This window comes from Zootoca vivipara, chromosome 13 (assembly GCF_963506605.1).
Source record: "Zootoca vivipara chromosome 13, rZooViv1.1, whole genome shotgun sequence".
Lineage (NCBI taxonomy): Eukaryota > Metazoa > Chordata > Lepidosauria > Squamata > Lacertidae > Zootoca > Zootoca vivipara.
In genome coordinates this window covers 14880294-14906859 of record NC_083288.1, presented here as the reverse complement: position 1 = coordinate 14906859, position 26566 = coordinate 14880294, and the positions used below count along the sequence as shown (strand labels likewise).

The 26566-nt window shown below is 44.5% G+C and overlaps 2 protein-coding genes across 2 annotated transcripts; both read right to left on the bottom strand.

Annotated features, from left to right (window-relative positions):
* Window positions 1-2097: 2097 nt before the first annotated feature.
* On the bottom strand, window positions 2098-14935 carry NT5C3B (5'-nucleotidase, cytosolic IIIB). Its single transcript, XM_035134990.2, has 9 exons — window positions 14488-14935; window positions 12319-12417; window positions 11440-11509; window positions 10577-10623; window positions 9828-9913; window positions 9400-9489; window positions 7868-8030; window positions 5218-5418; window positions 2098-2839 (listed from the first exon to the last, which is right to left on the bottom strand). The coding sequence occupies exons 1-9, from the start codon at window positions 14779-14781 to the stop codon at window positions 2702-2704; spliced, it is 1188 nt and encodes a 395-aa protein (XP_034990881.2). The 5' UTR covers window positions 14782-14935; the 3' UTR covers window positions 2098-2701.
* A 1563-nt stretch (window positions 14936-16498) lies between these two features.
* KLHL11 (kelch like family member 11) lies at window positions 16499-25036 on the bottom strand. Its single transcript, XM_035136247.2, has 2 exons — window positions 24415-25036; window positions 16499-22343 (listed from the first exon to the last, which is right to left on the bottom strand). Exons 1-2 carry the CDS (start codon window positions 24978-24980, stop codon window positions 20765-20767), a joined length of 2145 nt encoding a protein of 714 aa, XP_034992138.2. The 5' UTR covers window positions 24981-25036; the 3' UTR covers window positions 16499-20764.
* Between the last annotated feature and the right edge of the window lie 1530 nt (window positions 25037-26566).

Here is a 26566-nt window from a genome sequence, read left to right as displayed (position 1 = left end):
ACCCCGTTTTACTATTTTAAAAAACAGCTTGTGAGACATGCACATTACCACCCTTCCATTGAAGTGAGGGGTTGGTTTGTTCCGATTTGTCTCTTGACTAAATTAACTGCAAGGATTGAGTGTTAAGGAGGAACAGGGTGGTGAGACCGCTGGCTTTCTTTCGGTTGTGATATTTCCCTATTCCAAACACACCTGCACCTCGCGTTTTATAACGGGGGCAGCAGAGCAAGGGAGATTTCAGGCAACAGTGGCGGCCATTTTGTCTTCGCCTACTGCCATCTTGGAATCCTGGCTGCAATATACAACCAAGTATATTGTGTGCAGTTGCAGTAAAGACGGCAATTAGGTGCCTTGTTGCTGTCCCCTTTAGCCACTTTGGTTGCGTTCTGCAACTAGATCCGTTCACTTTATCCCGAACTATTGTAGGTTATAAGAGCTCTTAAGAAGTTTTGCTACTGCTCTGATGAAGGTGTAAGGTCAGGGCAACTGTGCCCTTGCTAAATCAGGAGTATGGTTGCTCAGCCTGAGAAGTAGAAGCAACAAAGAGTGTTGGCAAGTTGGCCAGCCCTTTCTTCTTTGGGCAGGGCTCCTATGCCTCAGAATAGCTATAGGACATTCAGCTATTCAGCAGGCAAAGCTCTTCTTTTCAATGCAAAGCCTGGCTTGCTGAATTTCTGCACTTCAGTCAGGCCTTGAAGACACAGAGGCCGTGCCGGATAAAAAGCCAGCAACTCTTGTGAATGGAGCAATTTAGCTGCATAGTTTTAACCGTGTGGCCATTTTAAGAGCTTGAAGAAATTTTTATCGTCATACTAGGCCATGAGCTTAATTGCTTTGTCATATCCTAAACCCGGCTCAAAGCATTCCAGGACCCGTGGCTCTGTGACAATGGGTAGGAACTCCTAGCACAATTGTAAGCTCCCTCTCAAACCGACAGGATCCAGGTTTCTTGAAGGAGAAGGAGGAGGCATGAAAGTTTTGGTCAAAGATCCCATCTTACAAAGGTTACAGAGTGCTTCATAGCTTCCTTGCATATTGTGGTGGTGGTGGTTGTATTTGAAAAAGAAAAAAGAATTTAGATTAAAGCAGCCAGGCAAGCAATATGCATACCATATTTTTTTTTTCCAAAATAGGAAATCTCTGTTTTATTATCTTTACATGTCCTTTGAATAATAAAGACAAACACACCCAAACAATTCAATGTTCTTGGATTCTGTGCAGAAAACTGGGAGGGGTGATTTGTTCTTTGTAAAAAAAAAAATTGGGCAGGTGAAAGGTGAAACCAAAAATAGTGCAAAAGAAACCCTGTCAAAACGTATCTCTTTTTAAGGGGTGGATTGAATGCTCAGAAGATGCCATTCCCCTGCTCTTATTTAAAACTGTCTTGTATGACTCATACAAGAATATCCCATTCTACTGTGCTGTCTCAATGATGAATATTCAACCTGGCTTTCAAACTTCCAATCATATTAAGCTCCCCCCCCCCCCCCGGTAACAAACAAGGTATCTTTTGAAAAGATGATTTACCACACATTTGAACTGGCATTTGAAGGGCAAAACTACCCAAGGTAAACATTTGTTTCGTCCAGCGTGCAACAACAGTTAACACTCCTAGAGGAAACTGAAACTGTACCAGCTCACACCAGTTCCACCCAAACAAAACATTTACCCCAAGCTTGTAGGATTCCAGCTAGGCTGTTGAACACCTGCCAAGAGTATAGCCAATGTATTTTACCCAACTTTACAGGCCTGAGTTTCTGCCAAAGACCTCCAACTTTATCAGATTGGTTCAATACAGCAGACGAACATTCATGTCCTCTTAAATCACTGGCTTGTGCTTTGACTGAAAAGTTAATTTCACCAGTGGCACCCCCTATTCTGTTTAGATTTTCATTTAAAGAGATGTTTCGCATGCAGCGGGGCAGGGGAACACGGCATATGAATAAACACAAATTGTGTCCTTTTAAAACAATAAGACAATGCCCTTACTGTCCGAGTGCTGCTGCAACAGAGAAAGCCATAGGAGAGCCAGGGATGATGTGGCTTACAGAGAAACAGAGTGGCTGAAATTGCATTGGCCCACACTTAGCAGACAGCAGCAGCAAAACTTTGCAAGAATCCACTGCCAGAACATGGAATCTGGGTGTTCTCTGCTTATATGAAGCGATCGCTATGCGCACAATCGGATTGCACAATGCGGCAAAGCCACAAGGAGGTGGAAACAGCCCAGTTTGGAGTCCACAACCCCTTCACATCATCAGCCTGCTGCAAACAAGAAACCAGCAGGAACTCAAACCTGGAAGTTGCCACAGACCTGGCGCGATTCAAAATGCAGCTGGTTCGCTCTGGAAATTTGTCCTCGTAACTAAATCTAGCAGTACCCGAAAGGAGAAACTTCAAGCGTTGGGCTTGCCTTTTGGAGTCCCGATTGCTTCCTCGCAAATTCTACATTTTGGTCCGCAGAGAAATGTACCGCAAGGCGATTCCACATGTGCAGCCAGGGTTGGGTTTTAAGTAAGGAACAGGGTGGTTGAGAGGAGGGGCTACATGTCAGCTCGGCTCAGTTTTAATGATCTATGATACTGACAATGGCAAGAAACGGGGAGAACTGGTAGGTGTCTATGGCATAGGAAAGGGCAGTAAGAAACGGAGGGATCTTGCCGCAGTGTAAACATACGGAGCATCTCTTGGCAGCTTCTCATCAAGGGCAAGTAGGCTGTGTAGCTTGGGCCGTTTCGGCCAAAACAAAACGAAGGATGCCATTTGCCACGTCCAGTGTTTCATCTTTCTCCAGCACAATATCATAGGCTTCAAGGTACTTCCCCCGCTGTTCCTCCACCTGCATGGAAGGAATTGTTGTTATTTTATTTTATTATTTATACATACCGTGTTCCTCCGAAAATAATCCATACCCCGAAAATAATAATAATAATAATAATAATAATAATAATAATAATAATAATAATAATAATAATTTATTACTTATACCCCGCCCATCTGGCCGGGTTTCCCCAGCCACTCTGGGTGGCTTCCAACAGAAACATTAAAATACACGAATTTGTTAAACATTAAAAGCCTCCCTAAATAAGCCAAAGTGATAGGCAGTTTAACCTTGTAGGTTAAACTGTACCATACTTAATTTTAAAAAATAAGACATCCCCTGAAAATAAGCCACCGTGTGTTTTTTTTGAGGAAAAATAAATATAAGACTGTGTCTTATTTTTGGAGAAACATGGTACATACATACATACATACATACATACCCCACCCATCTGGTTGGGTTTCCCGGGCCACTCTGGGTGGCTCCCAACAGAATGTTAAAAACACGATAAAACATCAAACAAAAAAACTTCCCGAAACAGGGCTGCCTTCAGATGTCTTCTAAAAGTCAGGTAGTTGCTTTATCGCCTTGACATGTGGTGGGAGGGCGTTACACAGGGTGGGCGCCACCACCAAGAAGGCCCTCTGCCGGGTTCCCTGTAACCTCACTTCTCACAGGGAGGGAACCGCCCAAAGGCCCTCGGAGCTGGACCTCAGTGTCCGGGCTGAACGATGGGGGTGGAGATGCTCCTTCAGGTATACTGGGCCAAGGCTGTTTAGGGCTTTAAAGGTCAGCACCAACACTTTGAATTGTGCTCGGAAACGTACTGGGAGCCAATGTAGGTCTTTCAGGGCCGGTGTTATGTGGTCTCGGCGGCCGCTCCCAGTCACCAGTCTAGCTGCTGCATTTTGGATTAGTTGTAGTTTCTGGGTCATCTTCATAGGGAGGATGAATAGGTCTTACAGGCACTCAGCATTGGCTAGCACAGTGGTTTCCAAGCGGTGTTCTAGCCTGAAGTTACTTCAAAGATCCTCAGGAGATCAGCTATTGCTTCCACCCTGGTCTTCATCACCCAAAATGATCCCAGAGGAGCCAGTAACCTCTAACCTAACTGTTAGTTCAGCCTTGCACCAGAACATGTGTTTTAAGGGTGGTTTAAATTAATCCGCAAGGTTAGATTTACTGTTTGTTACAAAGTGTGCCGTTTTCCTGCAAGTCTGCAGTTCTCACAAATTCCGGAATGCATTCAGATATCAACAGCAAAAGATCCAAGAAAAGGGGGTGTCACAGTTGAGAATGAGAACTGCAGGCTTGCAAGAAAACTGTATGCTTCCTTTGTTTAGCCACTTGAATGAATCTTCATATTTGCCTACTGCTTTGTCTTATAATCAGCCACCGCAGCAATGCCTTTAGCACCAATTTTGATCTGCAGGTAATAATTGTTGTTGTTGTTTAGTCATGTCCGACTCTTCGTGACCCCATGGACCAGAGCACGCCAGGCACTCCTGTCCTGCACTGCCTCCCGCAGTTTGGTCAAACTCATGTTGGTAGCTTCGAGAACACTGTCCAACCATCTCGCCCTCTGTCGTCCCCTTCTTGTGCCCTCCATCTTTCCCAACATCAGGGTCTTTTCCAGGGAGTCTTCTCTTCTCATGAGGTGGCCCAAGTATTGGAGCCTCAGCTTCAGGATCTGTCCTTCCAGTGAGCACTCAGGGCTGATTTCCTTAAGAATGGATAGGTTTGATCTTCTTGCAGTCCATGGGACTCTCAAGAGTCTCCTCCAGCACCATATATATATATATGGGGACCCAGGTGGCACTGTGGGGTTAAACCACAGAGTCTAGGGCTTGCTGATCAGAAGGTCGGCGGTTCGAATCCCCGCGACGGGGTGAGCCGTTGCTCGGTCCCAGCTCCTGCCCACCTAGCAGTTCGAAAGCACATCAAAGTGCAAGTAGATAAATAGGGACCGCTCCGGTGGGAAGGTAAACGGCGTTTCCGTACGCTGCTCTGGTTCGCCAGAAGCAGCTTTGTCATGCTGGTCACATGACCCGGAAGCTGTCTGCGGACAAACGCCGGCTCCCTCAGCCTATAGAGCGAGATGAGCGCACCCCAGAGTTGGACACGACTGGACCTGATGGTCAGGGGCCCCTATATATATATATATATATATATATATATATATATATATATATATATATATATATCCATGGTTCGTTCTGCTAATTTCTGTAGATCAAGCCTCTGTTGGCAGCACAAGAAGGGGTGGGGCAAGATTTTTTCCATGGTCCGCTGGCCACTTTCCCAACTCTCCAAGTCTGCCACCCAAAAGGGCCATCTCACCTTGTCTCCCAGCCCTTCCACAGCCAGCTGTGTCCAGCTGGGTAATCCAAACTCACCCTGTCATTCAGGAAACCAACCCGGAGGATGTTCTCCACATCAACTACGCCATCTGCCATAGTGAGATCGCCCATGGAATCTCCAAGGAGTAAGATGTTCGTCCTTGTGCACAGCTGCTGGAAATATTCTGTATCCTTCAGGACCGTGTTGTTCTTGTTGTAGGTGTGGATGAGGGGCTCTTTGAAACCTCGCAGAACTCCCTGCATGGAGGACACGGAAACAAATGAGATAAACGAGAGTCACAGAGATAAGGCAGCTTCTGTGTTGCGTTTGTGTGCGGCCAAACTACTCAGCAGTAAATTACTTCAGAGTCGTTAGTGTCCTTTTCGATTTACAAATCATTTCATCTGAAGCTTATCCAGGCAATAAACATTAAACACCTATCTAAAAACAGTTAAAACAATCGCATGTACAGAACTGCTTCAAGATCCGACACAAATAGAAATCTCCTCTTAGAAAGCTCATTGAAAAAGGAAAGTCTTTAAGTTGCCATTCGTCTTCACTTGGGACTTTGCTCAATTTCCATTTGGGGGCTAACAAAACACCAGATGCAATAGTGCAGGGGTAGGCAACCTAAGGCCCAGGGGCCGGATCCGGCCCAATCGCCTTCTCAATCCGACCCATGGACGGTCCAGGAATCAGCGTGTTTTTACATGAGTAGAATGTGTCCTTTTATTTAAAATGCATCTCTGGGTTATTTGTGGGACTTGCCTGGTGTTTTTACATGAGTAGAATGTGTGCTTTTATTTAAAATGCATCTCTGGGTTATTTGTGGGGCTTAGGAATTAGTTCATATTATTTCCCCAAATATAGTGCGGCCCACCACATGGTCTGTGGGACGGTGGACTGGCCCACGGCTGGAAAAGGTTGCTGACCCCTGCAGTAGTGGCATGTATAAATAATCTTTCTTAACACCTGGGAATTCCCTGGCAACTTAAACTGATGGAAAATGTGCAGCTTGCAGACCTAACATATACAATAAGAGAACAAGAAGAACATACATTTAAAGAAGATTGGGAAATGTTTATTGGATAAATATGGAGGGAAATTGTGTCTATTTGAAAACATGGGCAGCATTAAGATAAATTCAACAGTGTAAATAAGTTTTGATGGATGTAATCAGTGCTTTTTTTCAGGGGGACTGGAATGCTCCACAATTATTGATATTTTAACACATTATTTGATTTATTATCAGTAATCATATGTGATATTGAAAGATTGCGCCCCCTATACGTGGTGGTGTAATCATTTTAAAGTTACATTTTATTTATGTATCAGAAATGTGTATGCACATTTTATGTTGTTGATTTATTTTTATTTCTGTGGGCTTATAGCCGAAATAAAGATATCTATCTCTCAGGGGGAACGCAGAGGGACACATACCCCTAAACATTTTGCGAATCTAAGTTTGGCCTCATCTAGGGGCAGTATTTCAATATGAGTAGGAAAATGAGAGTAGCCCTAAACATTTTTTAAGAAAAAAAAGTTTTGATGGATGTGATAATGGGATACTGAATGGTTTAGTTTATATAAAATATGCAGGGATTTCTGTTTTGTAAAATGAACCATGGAAAGAGAAGAAGGGAAGTTATTGATATTTTAAGGTTGGTTAAATGAATATTCTATAATAATAATAATAATAATAATAATAATAATAATAATTTATTATTTATACCCCGCCCATCTGGCTGGGTTTCCCCAGCCACTCTGGGCAGCTTCCAACCGAATATTAAAAACAGTTTAATATTCTAAAATATAAAATAAAAATTATAGAAAAAAGGAAAGTCTTGCACAGATGCTGAATGGACAAAGCCTTGGTGCTTCTCTGCAGCACCTTATCTACATCCTCAGGCCTCAACGACTTAAACTGATCCCACGAAACTGGCCTAGACATTGCATTGGATACTTCATCCAAATTTGTCACAAATATGGAGTCTACGTCATCACAGAGATTAGTGATTTTACCTTCAAAGTGCCTAGCAAACATGTCACAGCACACCTCCAAGGGTTCAAGTACCCTCATCACCAGGCAAGTGTAAATAAACTCCAAAACTCTCCAAACAGCACTAGTAGACAACTACTTGATGATACAATAATAATAATTTTATTATTTGTACCCTGCCCCTGGTTTGCCCATCACTCGGTGGTTTCCAGCATATACAAAAACATAATAAAATATTAAACATTAAAAACTTCCCTATACAGCAAAATGAATCCTCACCTGGATGTACAGTAAACATGAATATGTCCTATAGCGCCTGTTCAGTCATCTTTGTGACAAATTATCCACCATATGCACTTAAAGCTGTCATCCAGCTTATTTATTTGCCCATGCTCCCTGCTGAACACTAAAACATAGCCCAGGCTCCACAGCTCCAGAGAGGCTGGTTGTGTTGATGGCTCAATGAGAGCTAGGACTGAGTCTCTTATAAATACGTTTTATCACCGCAACCAAAATTCTGTTCATCCTGGTAGAGCCTGGGAGTTTCTGGCTGACCCCAGAAGGCACACAAATGCATTCCATTTCCCTCCTCCTATTAATACCATCCCAAACCTTTCTAAGCCCCAAACAAACGGTGCTCAGATTGGCACACCGCTTCCATGCCAGGGCAGATAGGAGTTGGGGGAAGTGAAGTGGGCTCAACTCACACTGCTGTCAAAATCCATATAGTTGGAGACCACCTTGACATTGGGATAGAACGCCCCAGCCTGGCGAATTATCTCCTCTAGCACGTCACCCACACCTGCCGAGAAGATGAAGAGGGGTACTTTGTTCTGGTGAAGCTGGTCAAATAAGAGGTTGAAGCCGTCTCTGAATGCAAGAAAGAGAGGAAGCGTAACGTTCGACTGAAATGGTGAAACACACACGGCTATTTCCACTCATGGCTCACTAAACCACGGCTTACTGCAATGTCCGAACACAGTCAAAATATTGCAGTGATTAAATTAGCCAATTCGTATGCACGGTTTAAAAAAAATATACAATACAACAATGGGAAACTCGATTTAAAGCAATAATTTTAACGCAACGTTTTGCTTGGCAATCATTTTAACACAACGTTTTTGCTTATTATTTCAGTTGCCTTGAAAATCCACCTTGCTGTATGGATAGGGCACACGTTACATGGGACAAACCCACTTTCGACTGGTAGGAAGCCGCCATCAGTCCTAGATCACCAACTAGTGTACATGCATGAGACACACTTCTTGTAATCATGATTTAGATCTTAATTGTGCAGTTAACTAAAAACACACCAAAAAAGGAATGTGTGGAGAGATCCTTAGGTAAGCATCTGTCTCCTTAACCCCTTCCACAAGGATAATAAAACTGGCCTACCCTACTAGCCTAAATATTAACAAACGTGAAATGCTTTGAATACATCGAACATCTATATATATAAAAATGTAAAAAGGGTGAAAGTGTGGGCTCCACTTTTCTCGGTAACCGCTTGACCGATCGCCCTGAAATTTGGACACAACGATCCATGCCACTTCCCGAGCGTTTGCAGAACCTCGGATGCCTCACATCTCATACCTGCACAGGTACAAACCTGCTTTTCCACAGACTAAAACAGCGCCCTCAAGTGGCATTATTCCCTCAGCTCCTCCTCCTACACCCCTCACTCCCCATGGAGTCTATGCCACGATTCAGAGGGATACCCCTGTTTAAACATAACACCTGTAAAACATGGGGACTCTGAGGCTCAGGGGGATCTGAAGGGGGGCTATTACCCTCCATTTCACAGACTAACGCACAGAAACGCGTGCAGGGCCAGCTAGTGATCTATAAATGCTATCATTTGTGACAGAACAAGCACCTTTCAGGCTCTGGCTGCTTCTCCCTCATTTATAGCTTCCAGTCCTGCTTCTCTCCCAAATCTCCCCATCCACAGCCATGTTTTTCGGCCGACGACTGCACAAGTTTGAAATATCTGCATTCTGTGTGTCCAGCAGGCAGAAGACCTTGAGTGTTTCATTGTGTGAAAAATCAGCAAGCCCTCAATCTCTGGAACACACTAGCACACTTCAATTTCAAGTGTCTCAAAATCCCACCTTGCCCTGACAGCAAATTCAGGAGGGGTTGAGGCAGAGGAGGGCACAGACCACAAAAATAAAGTTGTTCCCCCCACCCCACCCCACCTGCCCCCCCTCTTCTTGCACCCGACATCCAAATTTTGTACCTGAGCATGACATCCGACTCTTTCACAACCTGGGCGATGTCGCTTTTCTTTATCTTCTGTTGGGCCAGGAGGTCGTGGGCCTTCGTCCACCTGGAACACACACACCTGCCCTGTCAGGGACCAGGAGTCCTCTGTGGACATATCTATTGAGCTTACAGAATGTCTAGTTAGTTTGTTTCTCCAGACACATGAGTGAGTCTCATGTTTCCTTGTTCCCACAAGGGGACAATGACAATAAAGATATCTTATCTTATCTTATGTTTGCTTGACCGCCACAGATCAGACCTGTCTCAGGTGAAGTGTCTGTGCCCCAGATCCCTTTTAAGATCCTCAAAACTCTTGTTAACGGAGTTGAGGGGGTGTTAATGGAAGAAAGCACCCTTCCTCCCCGTTAAGGAAACATAACCTCCTCTGACACAAATACTCACCATTCTATCATAAGGGGCAACTTGTCCTCCATAGTCCGGTAGGGATCAATTTCAATAGGGTAGTAATGATGGAGCAGATCTTTTAGCTGGAACAGTTCCGAGTTATGAAGAAAAGGAAGGGGAGGTATTTAACTTGTCAGAAGATAAAACACACACATTTCAAGGTGGAGGTTTTCCAAGATGGAGGTTCTGGTTAGGAGCGGGACAGCCAACTGCTTATCTTGCTCCCCATCATATTAGGAGGATGGGATAGATATTGATCGTTAGCCACTACTTGCAGGGTACAGTCCCCCAAGGAGGTGGGTGATAGAAATAGGAGGAAATAAGCAGGATTTGATCATGGGGGGGACGACTAGAAAAGGAGGTTGAGGGAAGTGGGGGGGAAGGGAGGGACAATTTGGGATTGGTGAATTATAGAGGTTATAATGTAATTTGGGGGGTGGAAATTTAATAAAAATTATTTTTAAAAAAAGAAACAGGAAAAGCATCTTCATTATGATCTATTCTTGGTTTCTTGCTTGGGGGACTAGTTGCAGGGAAGTCAAACCTACACTGAGTCTGTAGAATAAAACTCAAAAAGTTATTCATGAGGTCTTAACCTCTCAATAGAAGGAATGGCAAATTCTCCGTTTCAAAGCCTTAGTCCCGTCATAGAACTCAAGGCTCCTTGAGCTCCTAACAGCAGGGGGGAATGGGAACTAGCAAGTCAGTTTAGACTTCCAAGCATGCCAAGATACGAAAGCTCATACTTTTTCCTTGCCTTCTTCGCTGATGACCCGGCTGTTATCTATGATATCTGAAGAGACACACACACAAAATATATATGTCAAATTCCAAATATCAAATTCATTTCTATAAATACCATATTATGTTAAGGTCTGGTTAACCACTATAACAATTATCATTTTTTGTCATGTATACATTTTTTTTAAGTAACATTTTGGTTCCCCTCATCAAATATGGAAAATAACACCATCCCGAGATCTAAATCTAGTATCTGACCCGTGATAAGCCCAATTGTGTAAAATACTGTTTTTCCAGAATTCTTGTAGCTTCTCCCAGGACCACCACATGTGAAAATATTTACTCAGCTACCACCTGCAAATAACTCTGAATCAGTTTACTCTCATTTGGGGTCAGTGTTCGAAGTTAGCCAGGCGCCAGGCACATTTTCCACCTGGCTATTGACCACTTGCAACCAAGGGGAGATGCCTGACATCTCCACCACCTGGAGCATCATGGCATCTGGACTGCTTTCACACACAAATACCCCACCCAGGAGAATTCTATCAGTTATATTTTATAGGCACAATTGGAATGAATTTCAGGAACCAAAATGCTTTTCCTGTGCAGCCTTGAGCAGGAGCAGTGAACAAGGTTATAGTTCATTGTCGTCACCTGTCTTCCACTACTCCCACTGCCCTGCTCACGGTTGTGAATAATATTCTTACGTTATGAATGGTCCATGTCACCATTAAGAAAAAGAGATAGGAACAGGCCAATATATTTGCGGACTGTCCCAATGGCTTGGAGGGACCAAGAGGGAGAGAGAAAAGTCATTGGTGTTCTACAGGAGAAAGATGAACTAGCAAAGGGCCAAAACTGGACTCACTGTAGGAAGTAGGGCAGCGCCGACCGTTGAACCCGAACCGAGTCAGAGTCATGTCAAAATCAGAAATGACCTGGAGAGAAAATGAGAGAGAGAGAGAGAGATTACAAGGGATTCATTGCCTAGCCCAACAAACTACAGATTCAGGGAACCGAGAAATCAAGTCTCAGGTAATCTCAGGTGGGCATACTTCCTGCATGGAGTGTGATTTAAATGTGGAGGAAGAGGATCTCCCCATTTGCCTTCCTCCCCAGCACAACTCTTCAGCCTGCCCAATTGCTGTTTGGTGGGCTATGGGACTATTCGCAGTACCTATCAGCTGGGGAGGGGGTAAGGCAGGCATCCCCAAACTGCGGCCCTCCAGATGTTTTGGCCTACAACTCCCATGATCCCTAGCTAACAGGACCAGTGGTCGGGGAAGATGGGAATTGTAGTCCAAAACATCTGGAGGGCCGAAGTTTGGGGATGCCTGGGGTAAGGCAAGATAGAATCTCTACGCATCAGGTGATTCCACCCGATGATCGGTGCTTCACTGAAAGCATTAACAGAACTTGTTTGAGGAACCTGAATTTTCACATGAAATCCAGATGACCCCCAAATTGCCATATTTCCCAAGAAACAACTTTAGGGAGAAGGCTCTCTCAGTGCAGAATGTTAAGGCCTTCACAGTTACCTACATGCTTAAACATTCTGAGCACTGAATTAAACCCATGCTGTTCTCGTCATTTGTAAATTTCACTAGTAAATAGACAAAGACAAAAGCCAGGCAGCGCCTGAGGTAAAAATTTGTTCCAAGGTTCACCCTGGGAAGAGGATATGTGGGAGGGATAAATTAAGGATACAACAAACAGCAGACAAACAGATGAATACAGGAACACGCACCTGGAATTTTCCTACTCCACCTTTTCTGAGGGCTGAAATTATATTTTTTACACGTTCAGGATCCTTCATTCGGACGGTCGCTTTCTCCAGCTCGGGCACCTAGGGAAAGACACAGCACGTGACGTTTTCAACAGTGCTCTTTGCGTGTTCTGTTATTTTTTATTTATTTCGTATGTGCTACATTTCTGTACTAGGGCCCCCAATAGCAAATACCGTTATTGAGCCCCTAGCACAGAAAAAGCAGCACATATAAATGACATGCAAATAATACACATTGTTAAGAGAGGAGCGTATAAGTGCTATGCAGCATTCGTGTTCTATAAAGGTCAGCATAAATATAAAACTACAGTTAAAAATAAATAAATAAAAACAGCAGAGCCTAGGGGGAAAAAGCAGCTGAATAAGAATTATCTCGGCGGGCCAATAAGAAAGTCTTCACTTTGGGATGGAAAGTTAAACAGAGCGAGAGGGGGCTAACTTGACCTCCTTGGGATGAAAGACCCAAAGTCCAAATACACCCACAGCATCCCCAAATGCAAGCATGGTGTACACAGGTGTGTTTGTGGGTACCTTTCTGCACAACTTGCTGCTACTCTGAGGAGTCAAGTTCTTAAACATTGCAGAGAAGCTCAAAGCCTCAAAGGGTTTGAGGGACTTAGACAAATTGGCATAGGGAAGAGAGCAAGTCAAATCCTCGCCTGCGGGCTTTACTCTCCCCATAGCCGACCCCAGACAGTTCCTGCCCCCCCGCCCAGTTCTTGACAGTCCTGCAAAAGGGCAGCATATCTCATCTCCACCACGCACCCTCCACTTCCCAAGGACCTCCCTGCACTTCCTTCCAAGACCTTCAGCCTTCCCTGAAAGACCCCGGGACTACAACGTCTACTATCCCTGACTATTTAATTGGCAGGCTGCCTGGGGCTGATGGGAGCTGGAGTCCATCAACAACTGGAAGGCAGTGGACTCCCAACCTCTACTTCCAAAGGCTCCTTGCTTTTTCCTCCACTCCCCAGTTCACCAACGAACAAGCACCTGGAGCAGGCATCCCCAAAATGCGGCCCTCCAGCTGTTTTGGGACTACAACTAGGGTTGCCAGACTTGAAGAGAAACCAGCAGACCCTTTGCTTGGAAATTAAAACAAAGGGCCTGCTGGTTTCTCTTTAAGGTTTCCAGACTCAAAAGAGAGCAGGGCAATTAAAGGCACAGAAGTCCCGTCCTCTATTTGAGTCTGGCAACCCTAACTACAACTCCCATCATCCCTGACCACTGGTCCTGTTAGCTAGGGATGATGGGAGTTTTGGTAGTCCCAAAACATCTGGAGGGCCGAGTTTGGGGGTGCCTGACCTAGAGTATTCATCCTTAGTATGTTCTGTTTTAAATCTCCCACGATGTTCACCAAGGGGGAAGACCTATAACGATCATTTTCCCCTTCTCATCCCCAGTCACGGACCCCCCACAATTCCACCCCAGAGACCAAGCCACTCCCCCCCTCTCTCGGCTTTAGCCTCCACCTCTCCTGTCTGCAATGGGGGTGGGGTTAAACAATACTGGCCTACCTTACAGGGTTGTTGTAAGGATTACATAACCATAATATCATAAGCAAAGCAAAGCTGCTCCTGACAGCTGTCTCCCTGGCACAGAATCCGCACAGCTCTCTCCAGTGTTTGGCGACCTCCTAATAAAGAAGGGGAACTCACGCCCCCCCAAACAGCTGCTTTCCTGGACCCCCACCCACCCCCACCACCTCCTTCATACTAAGCACCCGCCTTATGAAAAGTTCAGCCCCTAACTCTGTCATATAAACACACCCCATACTCTGTTTGGACAACCTCCAAAAGCCGCATCCCCTTCCCACCAGTTCTGGTTCAGAAAGTGGATTTTCTACATCTCCCCACCCCACCCACACCGCAAATAATAATAATTAAAAAAAAACAAACAACACACTTCCGTCTTCCCAAACCTCACCCTACAAAACTAGCACATTCATAGCCGGTGGTATGGGAGATCGCTTGAAAGCGCTGTGCAATTTGCTTTGCAGCCAAAAGCTTAAAAAAAAACCCCACAGATCTTGAATTAAAGCACCTTGTGTTTGGGGGACGCTTACAAAAAAAAAAGCGCATCGTTAGCAAAGCCACCTCCTCTTCCCGCCCGCCTTCCCCATGATCTAACCATGATCTTCGCCCAGCAAGCCGTCCACGGACGACGAGGAGTTTTGTAACTGGGATCGAGAATGGAGAAAGCCGGAGGAGAAGAGGGAGGTCTTCTTCCCTGAGCTGGGCTGGGCTTCGCAGGCGACTCCGCCCCTCGGGGTGTCTGGGCCGAGTTCTTGGCGGCGGCGGCGGCTGGCTGAGATCCGGGGAGAGGTTTCCTCCAAGCTGGTTCGTCGATCGCGGCCGGCTTGCTCGCTGCATTTCCCGCCCCCAAACCCCACTCCGCCCGCCCCCCGGGGTGGGGGTGAGGCATCTGGGGGGGGGTTACCCCGCCTTAGTCCCACCCCGGGCGGAGTTACCGCCTGCAAGATGCCGATAACCGGACCTTCTCGCTCTGGCGTGCAGCTGCGCTGCAGCTTAATTTGCAAATGCTCTTTTATATTCCAGGCTGAACGGCGGCGCAAACCGAGGTCTGCCTCTCCTCTATTTCTTCCGAAGGCTGGAAGGTGTTCGAAGTGTACTTAGTCCAACACAGTGTGTACTTCGCCCTGGAGGCTGTAGGTGTCGCAGAAGAGCTTGCAAGCTGGCCCCGCCACGTGACACTTCCTCCCTCTGCTTGTTCTGAGTGCAGGTCTTTCTCCAGATTCTCCACGTGGACGTCTATGGGGGGAGGTGAAAGGGCCATAGCTTGGTGGCAGGTCCCTGGTGTAATCTCAGACTCCTGACCGAGTCACTTGGAGGATGTCTCAAGCAGGTCACTGAGCAAGATGGGCCAGGGGGTCTGACTCAATTCACTGCCTTTCATTATGAAAACCAAGGAATTCTAGGCCAGGCATCCCCAAACTGCGGCCCTCCAGATGTTTTGGCCTACAACTCCCATGATCCCTAGCTAAGAGGACCAGTGGTCAGGGATGATGGGAATTGTAGTCCAAAACATCTGGAGGGCCGAAGTTTGGGGGTGTCTGCACTAGGGTTTAGGTCTGGGATGAGGTTACCAGACATCCCCATTTTCCAGGGACAGTCCCCAGATTTACAAATCCCTATACAAGTCCCTATACAAAATCCATTGAAGTGTCCCCGGATTTATTGAAAAATATCTGGTAACCTTACTTTAGGACGAAGATCAAGCACAGACTGAGACAAGGATTATATTTTGCCCAGATTTGTTCAACTCTGCCAATGGTTCAGCAAAAGTGGGGAAGGGAATGCAATATTTTAGGGGGGAAAAAAAACCATTTCCTCACCAATTGGGCCACCACTCAGCTGTCAATATAAACATGTTTGTTTGGAGTATGTACACCAAATCTGTGCTGAAACCAGTGTTTTTGTTCTTATGGGTATTCCCAGAAGAGAATTTCAGACTTTTGCACTTTTTATAGAAACATTCTAAATTCCTATATGCTTGCCAATACTAGATTCTTGCACCCCAATAGTTTGGATCTATTGCCATAGGCTTCATTATGATCAATAGAAACATAGAATTGCGGAGTTGGAAGAGACCAACCCCCTGCAATGCAGAAATATGCAATTGTCCCATACAGGGATCAAACCTGCAACCTTGGTGTTAGCAGCACCATGCTCTATCCAACTGAGCTATCCAGGCTACATGAAAACTTAAGTTCATTATGACTAACTTCACATTGATTTCAATGAAACCAAAGTGCAATTAACTTAGTTGCAGTCCAACCCACAGTAATTTGCTAACAAAAGACAGCTTGGACAGGTAGGCTAAGCTTTTGTCAATTTACTACAGCTACAAGACTGACAAAATGATGAATAGCGAACATTCCCAGTCACTATCTTTGATGCGGTCCAGTTTGAATTCATTCTTCTTGTCCAAGGGACCAAAACTGGGATAAAAAAAAAGGGACTGAAGACTTTCCTTCATGGGTAAAGAATGTCCCAATCACAAGCTGAATTTGAAGGCATGAGACAAATGGGATCTAAATTCCCCAGACTGTTGGGGAATACTGTTCTGGAACACATCCATAAACAATTATGAGCAATAACATGAACCAGTCAGAACAGAAATAGAGAAATAAAATGTTTATTGAGATCAAGTTTAGTGTTACAGAACCGTAGTACAACATATATTGATTTGCAGGTTTAAAAAATAGACTTTACGGACATAGCTTCAAAAGGACTCTACCCAAAGGGATGGATGTCTGCATTTCATTATATGAAGCTTATGTTACCCAGTTTATTAAGCAGCAGACACAAGGCAAATTGGGGCTGGAATGAGGAAGGAAGAAAAAAACCATGTGTTGCTTTTGAGGTTCACTGATCGATGAGAAATTATAGGGTCTACCAACTAACTTTTAGACTTGCATTCAACGCCACCTTAACTGGGCTCAGGGGAAACAAGGAGAAAAATGGCTTCCAACTGATAACTTTGTGGCAAGTGTCCCAGAAATAGGGAGGCAGAACAGACTGATGTGCATACCACCAATTCAGCTTGACTTCTGTGAGCAGCTCATTCTCTGGAATGCTACTATTATTATCAGATGACAGGCGCTCATATTAGTAGCACTTATATGTGGCCTCCTAAAAATGGACCACTGGTCACATTGCAAATACTGGTATCTTAATTTTTATATATGAATTCTGCCCTCCTGTGGTAGAGGCTGCAGCAAGCACAGAGGAGTCATTTGTGGCAATGTTACAGAGATTAGACATAACATTGCACTGACATGGCTGTTAACTCTCACTGTGTAAGGGTAAGCCTCACTGAAATACACAAACATAAGGCAGATGTTTAAATCTACTAATGGGAAGACTATGTAACCTACAGACAGTATTACTTCAGTAATAATGTCAGCTCAGGCATCACAGAAAGATCTAGCTGTCTCCACAAGAGGAAGGCAGTGTGTAAAACATGCATTCAGCCATAGCAGAGAATCAGTACAGCTTAAGAGAGATTGTTTTCCCAAGTCTGACAGCTGGCATGCTTGCCTGTTCTGTAACTCAACTGCAATTTTCTTGAGGTCTTTTAAGTTGCTGAGAACAAAAGGACCTATCTATGATGAGTAGCGCTATCATAGCCAGCGTAGCATACGTCCAGTGATTTGGGACTCTCAGTGATGTTCAGAAATGTAGCCTACAGCTGTCAATCTTCACCAACTGGGAGTAATTTGGATGGTCCAACTGAGGATTTCCCTTTGCCAGGCAACAATAATTATCAACTGCTGTGTTTCATCAAGGAATGACATGACTAAGTAGATAGGACCTTTGCATGCAGCCTACGAGCTGTGCTATTCAGGGGGGCTAAGAGGCACTCAGAACAACGGAGCACGTTAGTAGCCTAACATCCAGAGTATACATTAAGAAGTCCCAACATTTAACACTACATGTGGAACAATGCGACTGTTCTCTAGTGTGCTCTTAACTCTCCATGCAAACAGAAATCTAAAAGCAAGGCATGTAGACACTTGTATATTAAGTGACTGGCATTCACAAGCAACATCCAAAGTGACTGACATAGGATTTAATATAAAAAGCAAAGCTTACCAGCCAGACTGAACAACTGCACAGATACGGTACACAGTCAATATGATTATACTCTTTTGTGGTGACTACCAACCATTCTGCACTGCAGGCCAGATAATCCGTCATGAAATCTCAAAACCTTTGTTGCATTTCAGCTAGTGTTTCATTTAACAGACACACATAGGGCCGTGCCTCCACTACAAGCTTAAAGTCTCATTGCTTTTCCCATTCAATCCTGGTGCTGTGAGAAATTTCTAACATACAACATTCAGACCTTGTAAAAAAAACCCAAAATTCCCAGTTTTTAAAGTTTGTTTTCCATACAGATGCATCCAAAATTCGATGCTAGGCAATGATTCTGTGCATTTCTCTTAATCAGTACCTCTACAAATGGACTGAGCAGGGCTGTTTGAGCCCTGAATTTTCAACAAGCTTTTTGAAGTATCTATCTTCTCCATAAATAATTGGCTGGTGCATACAATATATCTTAAAGCAAGCAAGTGGGTATTACTGGACTCTTAAATGTTTGTGACTTCCTTTGTTTGACAAGGCTGTGTTAGTCTGAACTTGATAACAAGACAGTTATTTAATGAACACAGATTTCTAATAAAAAATATATTGTAAAAGGCAATTATTAAGGGACAAATGCAAGTCAAGAAAACCTGTGCACACCCATGCAGTTTCAAGACTTACCCCACTGTATCAGACATGAGTTATGCTTCTTGCTAAATTGGAAAACAAGAATTGACAGTATTAAAGTCCCTGCTGTTTACCATTTACAACGCTGTAATTAGCTTTCATAACAATCTTGATCAATTCAGATTTCTCACATACCGATTTCTCCTTGTCCCATCTCAATTATCCTGAATTAAGCATCATATAAACCTGGACAAGTTAACAGAGGGGAAACCACCAAAAGAGATAGGAAGGGCAGAAACCAGGGAACATAACATTTGAGATCCTTTGTAGAAACTTGGAAATAGTGACCAATTTTATTCCAAGTATTCCACTTACACAAGAGCTCAGTGACTGCATGACTCAGGTCTTGATCTCACCTGAGGACTTCGCTTTAACTTTACCATCACACCTTCAGCTTCTGTACACATTGACAGTGGGGTGGAGGGGGCACAATTTCCTTATGTCAACAATGATGCCAGAAGTAATTTACTGGAGATAATAGCACTGTATTAATAATGCCACTGTATTAATAATGCCACTGTATGTTTGGGTGTCAGTGGAGGGTAGGGGGAGGGAAGTGATGAGGCCAGAGGAAATCAATGAGAAACCTGCCTTGGATAACTTGGTAAGGTATCAGTAGAAAGTGGTGCACATCGATCCCAAAAGGACAAAATTCACAACGGTAAAATGAAATATTTTGTTGGACCAACATGATATTACAGAGTTTCATTAATTATTTACTGCGCAGTTTGCCTGCCTGAGAAATAATTCTGTAATGGTCTAAAGCTTAAGTGTGCCCCTAAGTTGGCCCAATAAGTTACATCTCCAATAAAATTAACAAAATTCTAGAGAAAGCAAAACACCTTGCTTTTTGGAGGGACGAAAGCAGCACAGAACTTCCACCAGACTCAAATAATTTTCTCTATTTTATTTTCTGCCAAAACACCATTAAGACATTGGTGAGACTTGGACCCTTACTATCAAAATTATAACTGAGGCAACTGTTCCACTCCAACCAGTCTCAAGTACTCAACACAGTCAGAACAAGGAATGGAGCATCATAAAGGCAAATATATTTGATTGTCAAAGGCAGGTTGAGTGTTTTTTTCCTAATCAGACTTACCTGAACACACAGAGTTCATTGAGCTTTCTCCCTGCATTAATGAACCCCCAATTCCTTCAGATTATGAATTTGGACTTGTAGTGCTTATCTTTTTGGTCTTTTCACTCATTCCTTTAAGGCCACAATCCTGAACCATATACAAATTAATTTTATTGAAATCAATGGGACTACTCCAAAGTAGAAAAGGGCATCACAAAAAATTACAGTGAAACCCTCAAAAGTAAGGACTCTGAAATCTTTTAATATAGGACTGAAAATAATTCAACTATTAGAATATCCGGTTTTCACTTTGTAAATGCAAATGCTTCTAGATAAATATAACTATAAAATATTTATAAGCATAGGAACGTTTTGAAGTTCTGTGAAAGATTGTGCTTTACTTATAATATATAGGGGTTTGTTTGTTATTAAACTATTGCACATGGCTCCAAGTTTAAGAAAATCAAGCGCATTCATAGCAATTGCAGATTAAAAAAAAAGAAATAATTTTGCAAAAGCAAATAAAACTAATGGGTTAAAATCAAAATTTTGAAATGGCATGAGATTTATCAGTATTTTAAAATAAGTAAAAAATACTTCACAGCGCCTGTATAAATGCTTTAAGAGTGTGAGGCCCCAATACACTGGGAAATTCTCCTTCACCCACACCTAAATGGAATAAACTCCAGGGCAAGAGAGGGGAGGGGCTGTGCTGTAACACTGCACATCTGTGAACACATCTACAGATTTCCAGAACAATTATTTTGCTGGGCTCTATATCTGCATCCCATCTGTGGGAAAAACTAAAGGATTAAAGAGTTTTAAAACTGTGCCTACCTCCATATTATGGCTAAAATACATCCAAGTTCACATGTGAGGCTCACAATCCTGCCAACCTATTTAACGCCCAGAAAACTAGATCTCCTTCAATAATCCTCAGTGCCTAAACGTAACTGCTTAGGTTACAGTTAGAGGACCATGCTGAGCATGGCAAGACAGAAAGGCATTTTTCAAACTCCATTTATTCAAGTTAGCACTCTATCTGTGACCGTGGCATCCTCCGCAAGCTTAAGGAATGACGGTGTATCTCCTGCATCTGCCGGATCCGGTCCTTCTGCCACATTAGGTTTTGCGGCATTGGATATCTCTGGGTACCATGCAAGGACCGGAAGGGGATTCTCACATGACAGGCTGTTGCACGACAGCGAGGCTGGGGCATGGGAGGGAGCAACAGCCAGCGCTTCCTCTCTGCACAGTAGCGGTAAGCCTCTTTCCTGTATTGTTTGTCTGTGTCATCACTGTTCTTCCATCCACCTATGATGAACACATCGTCTTTGTAATAGCAGACGGCTGCCCCTTCAATACTAAGAACCTCTGGTGGTAAACTTTCCAGAATGTCATCGGACACCAGGCTAGAGATCTTTCTCTTGACTTCTTCGTGATCCTGTGGGTAGCTCCTAGGACAACATGAGGCTGTGTGGTAAAAGTTTGTGTTCGCCACGGCCATCTGAAAACAACAATAGTTGTCCAGGAGTGGCAGAGACTCAGAATCCTGCCACTGTCTTGCATCTACATCGTATCGGATGATGACAGCTCTTAAGCCTTCCTCACTATCCCCGTCAACTGGTGTGCGGGCAGCCATATACACAAACCTGTCATCCACAGTGACTACTTTGACATCCCGAAGTATCTTTGGTGCAGACTCCAAATTTTGCCACTTGTCTTGATCAGGATGGTAAACAGCTACATCTTTGAAACCAGGGATAAAATTCCCATGCCCACCAATGCTGTACAGGCTCCCTTTTACCTCAGCAAGGCCAAAAGAATGCTTCCTGGTTATCAGATTGGAAACCTGCTCCCAGACATTTCGATTTGGGTTGTATCTTTCTACAGTTTTGGCAAAGCCAGGCTCCATGGATCCTGCTACATAAACATAGGATTCTGTCACTACAACAGCGTGTCCATCAAGATGATTGTGTATGTGAGGTAAATTCACCCATCTATCTTCATCAATAAAATACCCCACACACTCACTCAAGTAGTCGCCTCCCTCGGACACACCACCAATCACCATGATAACATCCATGTTTTGCCCAAAGCGAGGCAGGCCCGTTGCAGAAGTGACTTGTTGGAGGGTGCCTAACTGCAAATTCTCAGCCCTGAGAGCATGGCTTTCTACTGCTTCTGACACAAGATTGAGGCAAGCTTCATCACTGGATACAAGCCTTTCCGATTTGACATGTCGGGTCAAGTAAGTGGGTTTCATCTGAGAAAGCCGGAGAAGTTTAAAGAGTTCCCCAAAGTACTTTTCTCTTTCATCAGGGTTTCTTTGAACCCACTTTAAAACCATCTCAAAGAGAACTTCTTCTGAGTCCACTGTAATTTCTGAATCTGAAAGCCAGTCTCTGATAAGGTGAAATGGCAAAGTGAAAAACTCCTCATCTTGGATGACTTTGTAGAAGTTCCTCCTGATCATGTCAGCAGCTTTCAGTGCCAGTTGATTCAGCGAATACATGTGAGCCAAGCTATGGATGGCTACAGAGTTGGAGAGGTTCAGTTTCTTTTTCAGGAATTCCCCACAAAACTCCTTTAAACGCAACAATAAAAACCTGCAAAACAAATATATATATATTTTAAATGGCTCACAGAGAAGAGTGAAGAAACATCATACTATATAACTAACAACTTGTACTCTGCTTTTCACTTTACAAACACCTAATAGGGACAGGTGACATTACCTTTTCTACACCTTCATGTAGCTACATTAAAAATGCTTTAACTGTTCTGCTCCACAAAACAGAAAGTCACATAAAACCATGACTCAGACGGGACATGATTTATACAGGTGGGGCAGAAACATTTAATAAGAACTCAACATTCACCTGCATGGTTTCATCTCACCCATCTCCAATCTTGTGCAAACTTCATTGTTCCACTCAGTCTATATGCAAGTATATTACCATTATACAAAGTCAGCCCAATGGTCCACCTAGTCCAGTAATGTTCACTCTTTTCCAACTAGCAATGGTTCCCAAGGACTCAAGTAAGGATTTTTTCCTCCAGTCCCGCTCTCCAATATGCTTTGTAAAGATGCACTAGGGACTAAACCTCAGACCTTATATGTATTGCAATCATATGCTCCACTACTGAACTGTTGGCCCTTTTCGAGAACTAACTTCCATGATGTGGAAAGTCACAACTGGACAGCATTATCATTTGGGCAGCTTCTCCCCCTTCAGAAGCACACCCCTCTTACAGATCTTCTCACTCCTCTGCCTCCTTAAATCTTGTGAATTTTAAAAACATTCAGCTATAAAAAAGTAACCCATTTTAAAATAAAATCTAAATTTAATGCAAACATATGATATTTCAAAAATAAATTCAAGGCCCTGTTATAAATTTATGAAAGACTGGTTACCTTTGTAGGTAGGTAGGTAGGTAGGAAGGAAAATCACTGAGAAAATGGAAGGAAGGAAAGGAAAGGAAAGGAAATGACTGGAAAATATGTATTTCATGTATTTATATGATGGTTGGGGTTGGCAGTTTACCCCACTGACCTAAGTGGGTTGTCTTTACTTCAGCTGTATGTACAACTGGCTCAGCACTCTAAGCGTTAATATTTTTCTACCGGTACCTACCAAAGAACATTGTAAGGGAGAGAGTTTTCATGCATGAGGATAGCAGTGCTAACATCCTGGGGCTGTGCTTTTCCTTTTTTGAGTATGTGGAGAAACTTTTTCTGATATTGCTATATACCATATGTTTTCTGCTATATACCATATGTTTCCATACCAAGACACATTATCCAGATTTCTCCCAACATTGTACTTTTGTTCTTCTAGTAGGTGCCACCAAAAATGTGCTATCAAATTCTTATAACTTTTCTTCTTATTAGATGCTATAAATATTGATAAAATAAACAACTCTGGAGTATATTATTATGATTCCATTGAATTTGTTGAGTTGCATTATCTTGACCAGGGAAACCCAAAGCAACTTACAACCACAGACAACCTCCCAATAAATATGTTAAAACCAAGAGGAAAAAAATACATCCCACCCACTTCTAAAAGGCCACAGATAATTAAAGGCCAAAGGTCTGGGAGAAGAGGAATGCATTTGCCTGACGTCTATCTATGTTGTTGGAATTTTTATCATTTCGGCATTCCACTATGGTCCAAAACTTTTCAAAGTATGGGCATGTCAACCATACATGTCAGTGTGTCCCTTTTACTATGGGTGGGGCAATTAAGATGACATAAAAACCACCCCGGTAAATATACAGTTCTTGTGCTTAACGTGCAACACAGCATACTCCCAATACATCTTGACGTGCCAGCAATCGCAAACTTCTATTAAAAAAACAACAGTGCACTGAATGTAATTACCCCACCCCCACCCCCCAAAATCATCTCGGACATCTCGTCAGAAAAATTGCAAGTTGTTCTAAAAGCTCTCAGCATCTTACCCATGTCAACAGCACATAACTTAAGTTCTTTAGACAGCTTAGGGCGGTTGTGACTAAACTCAACAAGAAATTGAAAGAAATAATATTTAAAGAAGTGTATCATTCGACGTTAAACGAAGCTTCCGCTCAGTTTCTGATCACTGCCACCAACCCGCCAAGCAGCCGCGCTCCTCTTGAACCCCCGACACCCCAACCTCGGTCACCCCCCTCACCTGTCGGCCAGCTCCAGGACCTCGTGGACGTTGCCGGGGCTGACGCGGACGCGGCCCGTGTACATGAAGCCGATGACGGCCTCCACCGTCTCCGGGTCCGGCCCGGCCTCGGAGCTCCATCTGCGCAGCTCCACGCGGCCCGACCGGGACTCGGCGAAGTCCCCCGAGAGGAGAGGGGCGAAGTATTCGGTGGCGGCCGCGAGGACCGAGCGGTGGGCGCGGAATTCCCGAGCGGGCGGTTCGGCGCTGGGGAGGGAGGCTCCGAGGCTGGCGCCCTTCTCCCTCCGCCCCTCTGCTGCTGCTGCCGCCGCCTCCTCCTGCTCCGCTCCGCCGTTACTGCCGCCGCCGCCGGCGAAAGCCAACGTGACGTCACAGAAGAGGCCCAACTGCCGCTGCTCGTTCTGCCGCCAGGCCAGCTCGGAGCAGTGAGCCACGCACGAAAACACCTCCGAGTCGCTCTCCGCGTCCGGGCCGGCCTCCGCTTCCTGGGAGAGGGCGCCGCTCTCTGGGACGCCGCCGTGGCCTCCGCCTCCGTCCAAGTCCCCTCCGCCTCCAGCCGCCGCCATCTTGAGCGCTCGCTCTCTCCCTCAGCCCTGCTCTAGCGGGTTCTCTTCCTCTTGTGAGGCGGCGTCGCCCGCGTGACCATAGAGACGCAGGGCAGAGCAGCGGAAGAAACAAGGAGCGGGCGTCCGGCCGCTGACGGCCTCCGCGCGCGCCCTGCGTCGTTTCCCAAACATAGACTTACGAACGGGTGTAGACGGATAAGCCCATCGCGTGACTGCGGGGTTTGTCTGTGTCCTGCCCTGTCACCGTCTCTCTCGCCGCTCATAGGAAAGAGCAGAGGGTGGGTGGGTGAATGAATGAATGAATTTATTTATACGGTCGCAGACCAGCATCAACACGCATAACATACACAAATCATAAAACACAACAAAAATACAAGGGCAGTGTGTGAGGGTGATAACCAGTGGTCCTCCAGGTGTTGCTGGCTTCCAGCTCCCACCGCGACACATGGTTGTAATCAGTGCTCTTTTCCCCCCTAGGAAAAAAAGGTCCCGGTACTGCGATCCCTTGCATTGCAGCGGGTTGGACTGGATGACCTTTGGGGACCCCATGATCATTGCAACTCCGATCTGAACACAAGAACATAAGCGTTGTCCTGCTGGATCAGGCCAATGGCCCCTCTAGTCTAACCAGTTGCCCCTGTGGGGGGGGGAACCCTCAAGCAAACCTGAGCACAAGAGCTTTGCAACTCTCCCCTCCCGAGGTTTCCAGCAACTGTTTTTTTGGAAGCACTGATGTCTCCAGCTGTGGAGACAGAGCATAGCCCTCGTGACTAGTAGCCATTGGTAGCCCTCCTCCTTGAATTTGTCTACTCTTTTAAAGCCATCCACGTTAGTGGCGATTGCTGCCTCTTGTGGGACTAGTGACTGCCACAGTTTGACTAGGAACTGCTTGAAGAAGCATTTTCTTTCATATGCCCTGAATCCAATGATCATCACTAGATGCCCACTAGGCCCAGTGATAGGAAAGAGAGAAATAAAAAATTTCTCTATGGACTTTCTCCATGCAACACATAATTTTATCCATATCAATCTTACTCGTCTTTCCTCTAAACTGAAAAAGGAAGAACAGTTTCTCCATCCACTTTGGAGGGTGTGTGTGTGTGTAGGGGGTGGGACTGTCGTTTTTTAGTCTCCAAATATCTAAACATTGCCGCTGCACAGCAAAAGCAAAAGCGCCAACCATAGTCGAGGGGTCTTCATCACAGTTTGTTTATGTTTAAACAAAATAAAAAAATCCTTCCAGTAGCACTTTAGAGAGCAACTAAGTTTGTCATAGGTATGAGCTTTCTTCTTCAGATACACTGAAACAGAAGTCACCAGACCCTTATGTATACAGTAGTCAGAAGGTGGGGAGGGGTATTACTCAGAAGGATGGTGGGAATGGGTGATTGGCTGATAAGAGTGGTAAACCTGTTGATGACTGTTAACGACTGCAATTGGTCTTGCAGGAAAAAGCAAGGGCTGAGGTGCTAAAGAAAGCTTGATCATGAACTGTTTATGTTTAGTGAGAGACACTTTTGCCACGGACATATTTTGGTTGGGGGAAAAATAGAGGGAGGGGGAAAGAGGGGCAGTATCAATAAAAA

Coding starts and splice junctions, on each gene's coding strand:
- NT5C3B (XM_035134990.2), bottom strand. CDS start 14,781: ATGCCTCACCCCCACCCCGGGGGGCGGGCGGAGTGGGGTTTGGGGGCG. Junction 8,031..9,399: donor GAGTCGGATGTCATGCTCAG/GTACAAAATTTG, acceptor TCTTGCATTCAG/AGACGGCTTCAACCTCTTAT. Junction 2,840..5,217: donor TTGGTTTCCTGAATGACAGG/GTGAGTTTGGAT, acceptor CCTTCCATGCAG/GTGGAGGAACAGCGGGGGAA.
- KLHL11 (XM_035136247.2), bottom strand. CDS start 24,980: ATGGCGGCGGCTGGAGGCGGAGGGGACTTGGACGGAGGCGGAGGCCAC. Junction 22,344..24,414: donor GTCCTGGAGCTGGCCGACAG/GTGAGGGGGGTG, acceptor TTTGTTTTGCAG/GTTTTTATTGTTGCGTTTAA.